This window comes from Mus caroli, unplaced genomic scaffold, assembly GCF_978045245.1.
Source record: "Mus caroli unplaced genomic scaffold, Mus_caroli_1 scaffold_18, whole genome shotgun sequence".
NCBI lineage: Eukaryota > Metazoa > Chordata > Mammalia > Rodentia > Muridae > Mus > Mus caroli.
Genome location: NW_028227273.1, coordinates 64,723,256 through 64,738,379, shown reverse-complemented (window position 1 = coordinate 64,738,379; position 15,124 = coordinate 64,723,256). Strand labels below are relative to the sequence as shown.

Sequence of the window (15,124 nt, the reverse complement as noted above, 5' to 3'; positions counted from 1 at the left end):
GACCTCTTTCACACTCCTGGGGGGCTTCCTGGGCCCACTTGGTCTCCTGGTGACACCCCTTGGGTCCAAAGCTGTCCCCCCGAGGGGGGGCACCAGAAACAGAAGTGGTTTTCCCCTGGCTCAGTAGTATTGTTATTTCCCATGAGGCAGCTCGTATCTTGTTGATTGCAAAGAGGCAGATAATGGCTGTCTGAGGAAACGGAAGGAAACTGGCCGCCCCATCTGTGCAGCTTCCGATTTCCATTTCACCCAAGACTTCACAGCCACTGGAAGCCAAACCCCAAGAGAGATAACTGCTCCACCCACTTCCCAAAGAAAGGTACAGTCTGCCTTGCCTGGGCTAGGGGACTCCTTCCCCAAAACCACTATGGAGGTCGGAAAGATAGTTCAGTGGTTAAGAGCACTGGCTACTCCTTCAAAGGACCACAAGCTTTGTCTGAAGACGTGGGGCCACTCTGGAGTTGGGACCTCAGGTCTTGGCTTTTAGACTTCTTTCCCTTTCTTCCTGGTGCTCTTCCTGTGTTGTGTGTGAGTGTGTGTTGGAGGTGTGTGTGTAGGGCCGGGTAGTGGTGTTGTGTGTGTGTGTGTGTGGGGGGGTGCGGCTATTAAATTACTTTTATCAAAATTTATTTATTTTTATGTATGTGAGTACACTGTAGCTATACAGAGCTGTACAGATGGTTGTGAGCCTTCATGTGGTTGTTGGGAATTGAATTTTAGGACCTCTGCTCGCTCCAGTCAACCCCTCTTGCTCCAGGCAGGCCTGCTGGTTCAGTTCCTGCTTTCTCTGGCCCAAAGATTTATTTATTATTACACATTATTATACACCAGAAGTGGGCGTCAGATCTCATTACGGATGGTTGTGAGCCACCCTGTGTGCTGGGATTTGAACTCAGGACCTTCAGAAGAGCAGTCAGTGCTCTTATCCGCTGAGCCACCTCGCCAGTCCGCACCCAGGACTTTCTTAAGGACCCATCAGAAGTGTTCTACAGGGCTGGTGAGATGGCTCAGTGGGTAAGAGCACCCGACTGCTCTTCCGAAGGTCCAGAGTTCAAATCCCAGCAACCACATGGTGGCTCACAACCATCTGTAATGAGATCTGACTCCCTCTTCTGGAGTGTCTGAAGACAGCTACAGTGTACTTAATAAATCTTTAAAAAAAAAAAAGAAGTGTTCTACAAGGGGTGGTGTAGCTCAAGAACTCGGAAGTCAGATGACTTAGCTTTGCGTGTTTGTGTGGGGGTGTGGTGTATGGTTGTGTGTGTGTTGGGGGGGTGTGGTGTATGAGGTGTGTGGGGAGATCTGTGAAATGGAAACATGAAACCCACCTTGTGAGACAACCCGGAAATCCCTGGCCCCAACCCCTCTCAGAGCTCCCGGGTCCTTGCCGACCCAGCACCCCCATGAGGAGAGACCCCCACCCCTGGAGCATCTTACCTCATAGATGTTGAACTGACTCTGGCCACGTGCCAGCTCCCGGTAGCTGGTGGTGAACTCCCCAATGAAGTCATGGCTGCGAGAGAAGATGCTGCTGAGGCTGGAGGCCCAGGGTACCGATGTCGATGTTGGCCCACTACAGCCTCTCCCAGGCCTGCCCCGCCCCCATTCTGCCAGGGCCTCCACCCCAAGTCACAGAGGGAGCCATGGACCAAGAAAGCCAGGCTATTTGACAGAAGTCGGAGTCCCAGAGGAAGGAGCCGCAGGTCTGCTTGGATTCTCATTTAAATGAGCAAGAGAAGGCATCTGGGGACAATCTCTGCAGACTTTGGATGACAGTCAAGCACTACTGTCAGGTGGGATTACTGCATTGAGTTCCATGGCAGAAATGTGCTTATTTTTTTAGACATTTCTAATGAAATATTTAGGGGTAAGTGCCACAATGGAATCTCCTTTAAATTGCATTAGTAAAATATAGATAAGGTGATACAGTAAAATTTAACAATTGTCAAATTCAAGTGACTGCATTAAAAGGTATTCATTAATCCAGTCACTGAGACAGTTTCCCCAAACAGGGCCTCACTATGTAGCCCTGGCTGTCCTGAAACGTTCTAATGTAGACCAGGCTGGCCTAGAACTTGCCAATGCCTCCTGAGTACTGGGATTAAAGGTGCATCCACTGTACCCAGCTCAATAACATTTTTTCAAATTGTTTTTATTTTAGTTTTATTAATATTTTGGGCTTTCGGAGACACTGTCTTGTGCATCCCAGCTTAGTCGTGAACTTGTGTCGGCAAGGGTGGCCTTGAACTCCTGAACCTTCTGCCTCTGCTTCCAGAGTGCTGGGATGATAGACGTGACCACCACATGCCTTTCTCATTAACTTTTTCATTCTGAGATAGCTCCCCATTGTGTTGCCCAGGTTGGCCTCAAACTCCAATCCTCCTGCCTCAGACTCCCAAAGAGTCTCATATATATAGGCACATGAAACTACAGTTGGATCTTTTCCAACCTTCCTTTGGTGTTGAAATGGAACCCCGGGACTTGAACACATTATACCAGGGCTCTGCCTCCAAGCCACATACCCAGGTCTCCCAGTAACACTTCCTAAACAGGCAAGGAGAGCCAGTGGCAGGGGTCTTTTTCCAGACTGTGTTTATATTAAACACAGCAAGAACTTGCATAAACAGCACTCCCAACAGCCCCGAGTCCTTGCTAGAACACAGTGCTTAGCACTGTAGCTCTAGCTGGGACATCTAGCTAGCTGTCCAGGTGTCCCTGGGGCCATGCCCTGTTGTGAGCCCACAGTAGCTTTTGTTTATTTTGATTTTTTTAAAGCCATACAAAGTAATGGATTTCATTGTGAAACTTTCATATGTATAAACACTTTGGTTTGGGTGGAGGGGGATTATTGGTGTGTGTGTGTGTGTGTGTGTGTGTCTATGGAGGTCACAAGACAACTTTACGGAGTACGTTCTCTCTGCCCACCTTCTCTGTGGGTTCCCAGAGTTCAACTCAGGTTGCCTGGCTTGTGCTGAACGCACCTTCGCCCGCTGAGCCATTGCCAACGCTGGGAGCTTATCTATTGTCAGTACAGGACAGAACCTGGGATCTCCCAAATGGTAGGCGGGAGCTCTAACCACTGAGCTACACTTGCAACCCCACACTGTGTCGACTGAGTTCTTCTGGGGATGGTAACTTATTCATTGGACCCTGTGGCACCTGGCGGGTGTCCCAAGGTGCCAGAGAAGAGAAAACTCCCAGGTGAAAGAGGTTTGTAAGGAACTGCTAGGAGAGGAGGAGGCAGAGTGGGTTAGAGGCATGGTGGAGCTGACCTGGATGGAAGGGCTGGGGATGGTGGCGGTAAAGATTAACAGAGGCAGGGTGGGCACTGGGGAACCTTCCATGGCTTGGGCTTGGCTCAGCTATACTGGCACAGAGCCTTTTATAATAAGAGCGCCACCCCCATCCACATCAGGCCCCGGGGATGCCAACTGTGACCACCCTTAAGCCAGGATATGTCTGGATTTGCTTCAGCCGGCAAGTGGGAGGGAGACAGGAAAGGATCTGCATTGGTGCTTAGAGAGATATGCTACTGTTCTGCCTAGAAACTGACAGCCACATTTGCTCCTCGTGGGGTACTGAGACCTGCCTCCCATAGTTCCCAAGCAGAAGTCACCCTCGGGCAGGCCTGACCTAGCCCTCCTCAGGCCATGCCTTGTCTTTGCTGAGCCTCAGAACTCCTCGCTGCAGCTGTCCCTACAGACCTAGGTCTATTCTCTGTGTTTATGGTGAGCCTCTGCTGGACTGTGGGTGTCTCTTCCTCTACAGTCTGGTCTTCCTACTGGGCTTTGCCCAAGGCTTCCCACAGAGAATGGAGGTGTCTGTAATGCTCAGTGTCCTATAATGGGTACTTCAGAGCATTCCCAGCTCTGTAGTTGAGGAGAGTGTGGGCACTGGCTGGCTACTGGCAGCTATGTTGGGGAGAGGAGGGCTCTCAGCATACTGTCCTGCAGGGCCTCCATGGATCTAAGCTACTACAACAGCAGACCAACCGGCATGGGACCCAGCCCCTCATTCCCAGATGGGCCTGCCTAGCTTCCCGTGGTTGCCTACATCCACCCACCTCTCTCTCACCCTCCTGCCCTTACCTGCCGTCACGATCCCAGTCATATACCTCCACCTTGATGGTCCTGGAAAACAAACAGCAAAGAATTCTGGTAGGATGGACCCGAGGACAGGCCTCCTGTCCCGGGACCAGGAAGGATGCCATGCAAACATTTCAAGCCTGTGTGCAAAGAAATTCCATCTTAAGACCTTTTAAGGTCTTAGGGGCAGAGGCCACCCCAGAGCCATGGCAGGACATGTTGAGATTTCAAGGATTTGGCTGAAGCAGCCCCGGGCCTCTGTTCATCCTGCCATCTTAGCTTCCCTAGATGGAGTGGAAGCCTCAGCAGGAAGCCACACATTTACCTGTGGCAGGACCATGACAGGCAGATCTCACAATAAAGCAGGGGTGCTTCTATGGGAAAGCACAAGACTGGCAGGAAGGACCCTGAGTCTGGGTGTGACTGGTGAAACGCCAGCCCCAGCCCTGCAGGTTAAGAAAGCATCCCTGGACCCTGACTTGGGGTGGCCTGCTGAGCTTTTCCATCCCCAAGACTGGCCTCTGAGAAAGGGTGGGATTTTCTTCACATTCTAACCCAGGCTGCTTTAATTAGTTTGTTTTGACTCCTAAGCATGGGGCTGGGCTTCGAGAGCCCATCTTATTTTTAGCCTTGTATCCATGGCAACAGGCTAGAGGACCAGAAGCGGGAGGAGGGAGGTGGAGGGTTGCCGGTTAACCCTTGGTGCTGTCTGCTGTCCTCTGGGATGCCCAGGGATGGGGAAGCTGCCAGGCAGCACCAGGAGTCTAGGAAGGTGGAAGAGGCCCAGGAAGTGTGGGTTTCTGGTCTTGAGGTCCACATGGGATGCAGAAAGCAGTCTGAACTGGCTTCTCTTCTGTTAGCATCTATTTATCCCACCATGGTGTGGTCCATCTCGGCTCTGCCAGGAGTTGGCTTGGGAGTTGTGTGGCTCCCAGAAGGGGGCGCTGTCTCCTTTCAGATGAGTATCTCCAGGTGTGTGTGTGTGTGTGTGTGTGTGTGTGTGTGTGTGTACAGAATGGAGCAGAAGAAAGTTCCAGAATAGAACCCTGGGATGCCCAGAAGGTTGTGCATGCATGGGCTAGCTTTCTGTAAATGGAACAATATGAAGCAGATACAGAAGCGTGCTTTAAAGGCATCCTTGGTGTTCTTATTTTATAAAGGCAAACCCTGTGGTTCCTTGAGCCAGACTATTAAAATGAAAGAAGAAATATCATGTGCCTACATTTCTTTCTTCCTTTCTTTTATTTTTTTATTTTTCGAGACAGGGTTTCTCTGTATAGCCCTGCCTGGCTGTCCTGGAATTCACTCTGTAGTCCAGTGCTGGGATTAAAGGCATGTGCTACCAATGCCCAGTTGTACTTCAGTTTCTGAAGGTACTGGAAAGAGACCAGGTGTGACATTGGTGGCTTTGGCTTGGACACTGGATCTGAGCCCCGTGGCCTAGAGATGGTACATCACGTCTCTGAACCACAAGCCCTGACTGTAGGATGGGATTAGTATGGCCTTTCGGATAGCTCATGGTGTGTGTGTGTGTGTGTGTGTGTGTGTGCTCATGGTGTGTGTGTATGTGTGTGTGTGTGCGCTCATGGTGTGTGTGTATGTGTGTGTGCGCTCATGGTGTGTGTGTGTGTGTGTGTGTGTGCGCTCATGGTGTGTGTGTATGTGTGTGTGTGCGCGCGCTTGTGTTGGAATACCTAGAAAATGTCTCTTGATTTCCACATTATCTAACCATGAATGAATGCCTTTTTACACAAACTTTACTTAAAGTCGGGCTGTGGTGTCACAGCACTAAGGGGCAGAGGCAGGCAGGTCTCTGAGTTCAAGGCCAGCCTGATCTACATACAAGTCCAGTTCCTGGCCAGCCAAAGCTACATAGTAAGGCCCCATTCCAAAAACAAACAAATGAGAAATCCCGCAGCTGGTGGAGATCTCCTAACACTCTCGTGAAACGGACCACCCTGGCAACAGGAACCCTTGCTACCCAGAGCACAGACGGAGGTACTGAGTGTGTGCCTGGCGAGACACCTGTGGATAAAGACACCGAGGCCAAGCCTGCCAACCTGAGTGTGACCCCCGGGATCCGCATGGGTGGATGGAGAGAACTGACTCCTAAACCCTGGCCTCCGGCCTCCACAGGTGTGCCATAGAGAAGGCACACTTTCCTCCTCCACCAATAGCTAAACACAACTAATAAAAAAACAACAACTAGATCTCGGATTGGAGAGATGGCTCGGCGGTTAAGAGCACTGACTGCTCTTCCAGAGGTCCTGAGTTCAATTCCCAGCAACCACATGGTGGCTCACAACCATCAGTAATAGGGCAACTGACTCTTCTGGTGTGTCTGAAGACAGCTGCAGTATATATATATATATATATATATATATATATATATATATAATTTTTTAAATTAAATCTCAAAGTTGAAGGGCCTGACTTCTTTCTTTTTTAAAAAAAATATATGTATGTATGTATATGAGTACATAGTAGCTGTCTTCAGACATACCAGAAGAGGGTATCAGATCCCATGTGGTTGCTGGGATTTGAACTCAGGACCTCTGGAAGAGCAGTCAGTGCTCTTAACCGCTGAGCCATCTCGCCAGCCCCAGGCCTGACATTTCCTTGTCTGGGATTTTGGTTGTGAACGCATCTGAAGACTCCTCCAGGAGCCCCAGCAAACTGCAGAGCCACCACTGCCCTCTTCAGTCTCAAGCTTAGGATTCACACCCTGGCTGATTCAGAACCAGCAGGTGCAGGGGGCAGCGTGGATGAAGCGGTGGGTAGAAGCTCCCCAGGGGACAAGAACTGGCAGCTGAGGCTGGCTGGGAGATCCCCTTTGTGTCCTGTTAGGTCTCCCCTAGGCAGCCTAGGGAGAAGCTGCTGAGCTCAGAGGCTGTGCCTCCAGCCTGGGCCTGGGTTGGGAAGAAAGAGAAAGAACGGCTCCCAGATTCATGGGAAGGCCTGGTGAGAAGCCCGTTGTCACCGTCCACAAATCTGTTGCAAGCCCAAGTCATAGCAGATGGGATTTGGGATCCACAGGCCTAAGCTCTGTCCCTTTACCCAGGTCATTGCCAGACTGGCAGTGACTACAAGAGCTAAGAGCTAAGAGAATGTTCTAGGTGAAGGAGACAGGTGGCCCGTAAAGCCAATGTCCCATATATCACAGCAAGGCTAAGAACTCTGAGTCTCAGGAAAGGGGGTGAGGGCAGGGAAGGGAATCACTCTACGGACAGTAGCCCAGGGCGGTGCCCCAGATCCTGCAGGCAGTGGCTGTGTAGCTCTGATGGCTGTTCCTCTGTAAACTGGGATGGTTATGTCCTCTGTGAGGGTGCTGTCCCCAGCCACCCTGTAGGCACTGACATGGCTCTGCCTGGCACACTCAGCCTTCTCTTCATCCTCAGACAATCCTACTGTCTGTCAAAATGTCCTCCACGGGTCAGAGATGGTTTTGCTCTCTGTTGTCATCAGCTCGGCTCCTAGGTCAGTGCCTGGCAGATATTAGGTATTCAAGCTTTCCAGCTAGCTGGCAGGGATCACCTAACACCTCTGTGAATGGGCTACGCTGGTAACAGTTCCCAGGTCTCACAAAACACAGCCAAACATCCTGAAGACAAGGCCAGGAGTCAGTGTCCCAGACCCCTGGCACTCAGGGCTGGAATCTCACAGCCATATTAGAGAGAGACTAACCGGTGAAGGTGCAGGTGAGGCCTCCAGGTCCCCTCCCAGGGTACTGACCATGGTGTATACTCCGTGGTCACCTCTGGACCATGGTGGTACTAATGACCGCTCAGGACAGGAGAGGGACTATTTCCCTGATGTTCACAAAAGCCCTAGGGCTGATGGGCCCTCAAGGCTATCCCTCCCCTAAAGGACTGCTAAGGTGGCCCTTGCCACTAAGGCGGCCCTTGCTGTGACCCTCGAAGCAGCACAGAGTAAGCCTGGTCATTTGGTCTCTATGTCTCTGCCACCATTCAGGGTCCAGCGGCCCTGCGAAGCACTCAGATCCTGCAGGCAGTAGAACACTGTACTGATGGGACACTCCAAGCTCAGGGGAGCACTCTCCACCCTAGCTCCCACTCTTAAGACCTGTGACTCGGCAGACCTGGCTTAATCAGGGAGAATCCTCAACTCCCAGGATTCCAAAGAGAATAGGGCAGGGTCTGGCAATGCCGGGGAAAGTGCTTCTTGCCCCCACAGTCACTCCAGGGCTAAATGGGGTCCGACCCCACCACCACCCCCTCTGACTTTAGCTCTGCTCAGCTGGGCCACTCAGGTTTGGCTTTCTCTGGGAATGGAGACACACGGGAAAGTGGCAAGAGACAAGGAGACCCCAGACCAGGGATGAGCCTCAGAGGTGGCATCTGTAGAAAGAAAAGCTGACACAGACTATGACCCCTCCATTTTTCTCATCTGTGAAATGGGCACATCATGACTCTCCATTTTTCCTCATCTGTAAAATGCTTCTTCACTCGTGAGAGCACTTCCTAAGGCTATTTTTCACCATATGAGTCTGTGTTTCAGCCAGTGGGGACCAGTGTGACTCACATCCTAAGTATCCCATAATTTTAACAGCATGAAGCATCTTCAGCCCGGCAACCTAGGGCACTGCTCTCTCTCAGTAGAGATAGCCAGCCTTCCAGTGTATTGTCCCTGCTTCGCTCCCTGGCAGTGGCCCTTCCTCAGGCCTCTCCTGTCTCCCACTTCACCTTCTCTTCCTCCTAGCTCTGGGTTTGTGGCCTCCCTGACATGGCCTCTGTTCCCTCCCTTTGAGCTGTGCCTGGCTCACAGCCACTTTTCTTCCTAACATTAGAATGATAGTGTTTGCTCGTCTCGAAACATAAACACAGCGTTCCTAACTTAGGGTGGTTCTTTCCAGGCAGGCTGTGGGTAGCCTATAGGCTGTGATAAAAGGGAACACCACACACTGAGCCTATTCAGTAAGGATCTAGCTGGGGGCTGGAGAGATGGTTCAGTGGTTAAGAGCACTGACTGCTCTTCCAGAGGTCCTGAGTTCAATTCCCTGCAACCACAGGGTGGCTCACAACCATCTGTCATGGGATCCGATGCCCTCTTCTAGTGTGTCTGAAGAGAGCGACTGTGTACTCACAGACATTAAATAAATAAATAGGAAGAGGAAGAGCGAGAGGGAGAGGAAGAAGAAGAATCTAGCTGGATCCCACTGTCCCCCAGTCCCACCTCCCCACCCCCACTCCCATTCTTTACCTCTCTCTGTGGTACTGAGTGCCAAATGAGACCACTGCCCACTCATGTCTCCCCCAGCCATCACAGAGGCTCATTATGTGCCCATTTCACCGATGAGAAAAATGGAGGGTCATGATGTGCCCATTTCACAGATGAGAAAGTAGAAGTTCATAGTCTGTGTCAGCTTTTCCTTCTACAGATGCCACCTCTGAGGCTCATCCCTGGTCTGGGGTCTCTTTGTCTCTTGCCACTTTCCCATGTGTCTCCATTTCCAAAGAAAGCCCAAGGTCTTTTGGACCTTCCCTCTTGCTGTCTCCTCTCCTCTCAGAACCATTTGAGACTAATCTCAAAAGGACCTTGAAATGCTTTAAAGCTCTGGAGTGCCCTCATCTCAGGTCCCCAGAGCCCTCAGCTTTGAACAAAGCTTCTCTGAGCTCCCCCACCCTACCCCCAGATTCACCTCACAGCCCTGTCACACTGTGTCATGGCCATCGGGAAAGATTTTAGAGCCAGCTTGGGTCGGACTCCTGTGTCTAACTCTACCGTGGCTGGTAGCATGATGCAGGATGGCCCCCAGTCGTCTCTGGGCCTCAGCCTCTCAGCTATGAGGTACAGCCACACAGGAAGCTCCTCCTAGTCCTTCATAGGTCTAATGTGACAGGAGGTGTCTCTGAGACCCTTATCTGTGATGCGGCCTGTCCTCCTCCCCATTGGCTTGGGGACAGTCTGAGCAGTAGGCTTGAGCCTAAGAATTCAATGGGTCTCCGAAGCTCCCAGCTCAGTGACTTCCCAGGAAGGTATAGGCTCTTTACTGAGTCTGCCAGAGGGCCTACAGGAGAGGGACCGTGGCCTCTGATGCTGTGCCTCCTCAGTGAACTCTGGGGGGCAACACTAGGCCTGGGCGAGAGTCAGCCAGACACATTGGCCCCCGGATTAATTCTGATGCCAATCATGTCACAGACAATTTGTGCCCAGCCACGGAGGAGAGCCAGCCAGCCACCTCGGAGGGAGATGAGGCCGAGTTGAGTTCAGGCCTGTCTGCACTTCCCTCCTCCAGGGGACTAGCCTCAGTCACATTGTCCCTCTCTCTGGCTGTCTCTGATACAGCTGGGTTCTCAGGAGCTGGGAGCCCCGCTCACTCTCCCATCCCTCCCACCCAAGCTCTCCACCCAATACCCACACCCCCAGCTGTCCCCAGCCTCCTTAAGAATCTAATGCTGTCCTGTCCCCTCCCCGACTCCAGGGGCCCTGAGACTCAGCGAGGTGTGGGGGATCTGGGGGGGTTGTTTGTTTGGCCACAACATTCACTTTGGTCCCCAGCTCATTCTGCACAATTGCTTAGCCATCTACAAAACTTGTGTCTGTCTGAGCTTCCATGGTCAGACCAGAAGGTCCCAAAAGACAGAGACAGCCACCTACCCTTGAATACCACATAGTCAGGGACTCAGCACTGGACACAAAGCACTGGATACCTGAGCAGAGACTGCATGTTTCTGTCCCAGTCAACAGAGGGCCACTTTGTATCTTAGACCAGCAGCCTGTAAGTATCCTTGGAGGGAAACAGGTACCAGGACGCCACCCACCTGCTCACCACCCCTATCTATACCCCCTTGGAAACCCTGTGCAGAGTCCCAGTGTAGCCTCAAGGAGTCTGTTCAGATGCCCCAGGGCTTCTGTGGGAGCAGCCAGCAAACCTCCACCCCCCTTCTTCAGCCAGTGGTTGGGTGACTTCGGGCAGACCAATCCTGTCTTGCAGCACCCATCCAGCCCACCTTCCTGCTCTCTCTAGCACCTTCTGCACTGGGTAATGACATGTTTCTCTGTGTGATTACTGGATTAATGTCTGCCTCCCCCACGGATACTTAAGCTCCGTGAAGCTGGGTGGAAGGTGAGGTGGGCACATTTGTTCCCAGCCGACTTCCAAGCTAGATGGCAGGGGCTCCGCAAAGGAGCTGAGGAGAGGCTGACTCTGGACGGGTATCACGGGACAGACAGCCTCCCACTGGGCTGGCCTCTCGGGAGCAGCCCTGGGAGATCAGTGGGTGTTTCTGTGCTCATTTTGCAGGGAAGGACAGTCGAGAGACAGACAGGCCAGAGCTTGCCCAAGCTGACAGCTCCCTTAGTTAGTCAAGGGTGAACTCCGGCACTGACATGGGGAGATGAGGAAGAGAAGAGAGCTTGCATATAATATGTGACAACACTTCATAGATATTGTCATCGTCCCTATCCCTCATCCCTCACTTTTGCCCACCAGGTAGGCAGGAAGCCTCCTTGGGGTCTTGACTCCAGCATCCACTGTCTGAGAGTGAGGTTGCTGGAGATAGACCCCTCCTGCCTCTATTCCCCCAATCCCTTGCCTGCTGCCATCTGCCCTACCCAGGGCAGTAAAGAGCTCCAGACTCCAGTGATGGGGACACCCAGGCTCTGTCCCTTGTAGAGCATGCAGGTGTGTGTGTGTGTGTGTGTGTGTGTGTGTACAAAGGAAAACAGAACACATAGAGAGGCAGGAGGTTCCAATCCCCACTGACATGGAAGTCTGATAACAGCCTGGGAGACCCCATTTGCCTGGATTGAAAAGGAAGTAGGGAGCACTCCCTAGCTCACCTGTCATAGTCTCCGTTGCACAGAGCCCTCACAGGGATGGAGAAGGTTTGCCACACCGGGTTGAGGGTGTTCTTCATGACCTCCGTCTTGTGACAGATGGTGAACCTGGCCAACAGGAGTGGAGGAAAAGCATCAGGCCCGAAGCTCAGATGGCCAATGTGGCAGCCTTCTGACTTCAGACAGGGAGGAACCCACCCCAATGGCCACAGCCAGGCTAGAGCAGGATGACACAGCAGAGGAGTTCCAGGACTAGGCAGGGCCCTGACTAGAACAGCAGCATACCCCATGGGGAATGTCAGAGACCTGAGTTCCAGCCACTGTCCTGGGGCTGGCCTGTGTGACTGCCACCAAGCCCGTTCTCTCTGGATAGTGCCTTCCCTGGGAACCCGGGAACTGAACCTCAGGGCTAGATGGGTGGGTGCGTGCAGGTGGGTGCCTGCTCTTCCCTCCCTGAACACAGTCTCTATTCCCTGGCTCCCTAACCGATCTTCTCTACCTTCAGGCCAGCCATCCCCTCCAAGAGCTTCTGCAACTGCTATGTCTCAGAAGGACAAACCCTGGCTCTGACACCCCTTGTCCCTCTCCTTCCCGGCTTTCCCTTCACGTCTCATTTGTCACCTCTTGACACGGTCTGTGTCTCTCCTTATTAGTCCCGTTACGATCTGTCAATAGAGTTTAAGGTCTGCAGGAGCAGGAAGTGTTCCCATTGTTGATGATGGTATAGCCTAGAACAGTGGCTGGCCCTTTTGCTTGTCTTGTCTTGGGTTAGGTGCTAGGGTCTCACGAAGCTTAGAATGGACTTCAGCTTCTGCTCTTCCTGCCTCCTCCTCTCTCCTGCTGGATCTAAGTACTGTCTCCATGCCCTGCTATCAACCATCAAAAAAAAAAGAAAAAAAATGGCCGGGGCATGGACCTGGTGACACACTCTGATCTCAGTGCTTAGGAAACAGGGGCAGAGAGATCTCTGTGAGTTCAAGGCCAGCCTGGTCTACAAATCAAGTCTAGGACAGCCCAGGCTACACAGAGAAACCTTGTCTCCAACAAAAACAACAACAAAACTAATAAAATAAAAAGGAGCTGCCAGGCATGGTGGCTCACACCTTTGGTCCCAGCACTGGAAGGCAGAGGCAGGCAGGTCACTCGCTATGAGTTTCCAGGCCAGCGAGGGCTACACCGGGTGTCATCCTCTCAAAAAATAAAATAAAAATAAATAAATGAGAGACAGGCAGGAACTGTGTATCCTGAGTGAGAGGTCCCATACCTATCACACTGGTCTTTCAATGCAGTAGAGGCAAAACCCTCTCTTTGGGGTATCTGAGACCCCTTGAGCCCCTCCGGTTGGAATCTGAGAACCTGCCTTGCTAGCTGTGTAGAATGGGCTGTCTCCACTGTTCCCAGTATGGTGTGCTGGCCACCCCTCTAGCCATGCTTGGCCTGTCTCAGGAGCAGCCTACCTCCAGGATGGGCAAACCTCTCTTAGGACCCGCTCCGGTGACATTCCAGCTTGGAAAGGTCACCAGGAAGCGCCAGGGCCCCACCCGCGCCCACACAGCCTGTGCCTTTCTTCTTTGGTAATTTTCAAGTCAAAATGTCATTCTTGTCAGCAGGGCTGAGTGTCTCTTCCCTGCTCCTTCCCACCCACCCACTGGAGTATGAGATCCACGTGGGAGACCTTGTAGCTTGCCCTGGAGCTGGAGGAGGGGCTGAGGCAGAAGGTCCCCCCAGCCCCCACGCCTGGGGCTGGGGCAGGTGGCTGAGAGGGGTGGGGGGAGTGGAGGGGGCAGGGTAGCCACTCCCTCAAAGGGTGGATTTACCCAGTCTCCTCAGCCCGCCCACATAGATCTCTGTCCTTCTTCCCTCTCAGGTCTCCTAACCCCCAGTCCAGTGTTTCTTTTTAGACCCTGGGTGGTCCTGCTTCTGCCCTAGGTGCTAGCTGCAAAGGGTTTCCTTTAAACACTCTGCAGTCCCTACCACTGTCAGACCCACAGGCTTCTCAGAGCCCCTGCTGCACTTGCCTGGTGCCAGGCTCCCCCTAGGCCAAGTGGTCCCTGCAGATGTTCATTTTTACGCACAGTTGGAGCATGGGTGTGGGAGAGTGTCACCCATCTGCCAGACAGATGTGAGTCCCCAGTTCCAGAGCCAGATGTACACCCCCAACACCCCGGGCAATCCTCTCCCTGAGGTTCCCTTTGATGGTAAAATGATATTAAAAGCATGGCTAGGAACAAACAAACAAAAACAAAAAAGAAAAGAAAAAAGTCGGTTGGTGGTGCCCGCCTTTAATCCCAGCACTCAGGAGAGGCTGTGAGTTCAAGGTCAGCCTGGTCTACAGAGTGAGTTCCAGGATACCCAGGGCTACACAAAGCAAGCCGGTCTCAAAAAACCAAGACAACAACAACACAGAATGGCTAGAGCCTAAGAAATGGCTCAGTGGGGAAAGGTGCCATCTAGTGACCCGAGTTAATCCCTAGGGCCCAGATGGCGAAAGGAGAGGGCCTACTCTCAAAAGTTATCTTCTGACGTAAGCATGCATGCACATACACTCACACACACACATGCTCACATACACACACACAAGCTCACATACACACACACACAAGCTCACATACACATACACATGCTCACATACACACACACACAAGCTCACATACACACACACACAAGGTCACATACACACACACAAGCTCACATACTCACACACACACACAAGCTCACATACACACATACATGCTCACATACTCACATACACATGCGCACATGCACTTGCACATGTATGCTCACTCACACACAGGCACAGATACTCATGCTCACACATGCACATGCACACACACCAACACTCACATACTCACACCCTCATATACTCACTCTCATACACATACACTTGCTCATACACTCACACACTCACGTACATATGCATGCACGGGCACACACACACTCTTCCTATACTCACACGCATGCGTGCTTGTGTGTATGTGTGTGCGTGCGTGTGTGTGCACACACACGCACACACACACACATGCATGCACGCACACTCATACACTCACACACTGCTCCTACACTCCCACACACGCGACTGTCCCCTCGTTCCCTGGATAGTCATCTTCCCTTAGCTCAGTAGCTGTCTCGAGTGGGGAAGTGCACTGGCCACCGATAAACTCAGTCAGTTTCTCCAGTACTCAGTCATGCCCACGGAGTGACAGTCACCCCCAAATGAGTCCCAAGGCCACAGCCTTTAG

The 15,124-nt window shown here is 52.1% G+C and overlaps 1 protein-coding gene across 2 annotated transcripts in view; it reads right to left on the bottom strand.

Moving 5' to 3' along the window:
• Nucleotides 1–15,124, bottom strand: part of Cpne5 (copine 5) — an 80,862-nt gene that overhangs the window by 14,259 nt on the left and 51,479 nt on the right. For both annotated transcript variants that reach the window (XM_029470852.2, XM_021149048.2), the window contains 3 exons: nt 11,889–11,993; nt 4,089–4,130; nt 1,438–1,513 (listed from right to left, as the gene is read on the bottom strand). In XM_029470852.2, the coding sequence (XP_029326712.1) occupies nt 1,438–1,513; nt 4,089–4,130; nt 11,889–11,993 (223 nt within the window). The remainder of the gene's footprint in view (nt 1–1,437; nt 1,514–4,088; nt 4,131–11,888; nt 11,994–15,124) is intronic.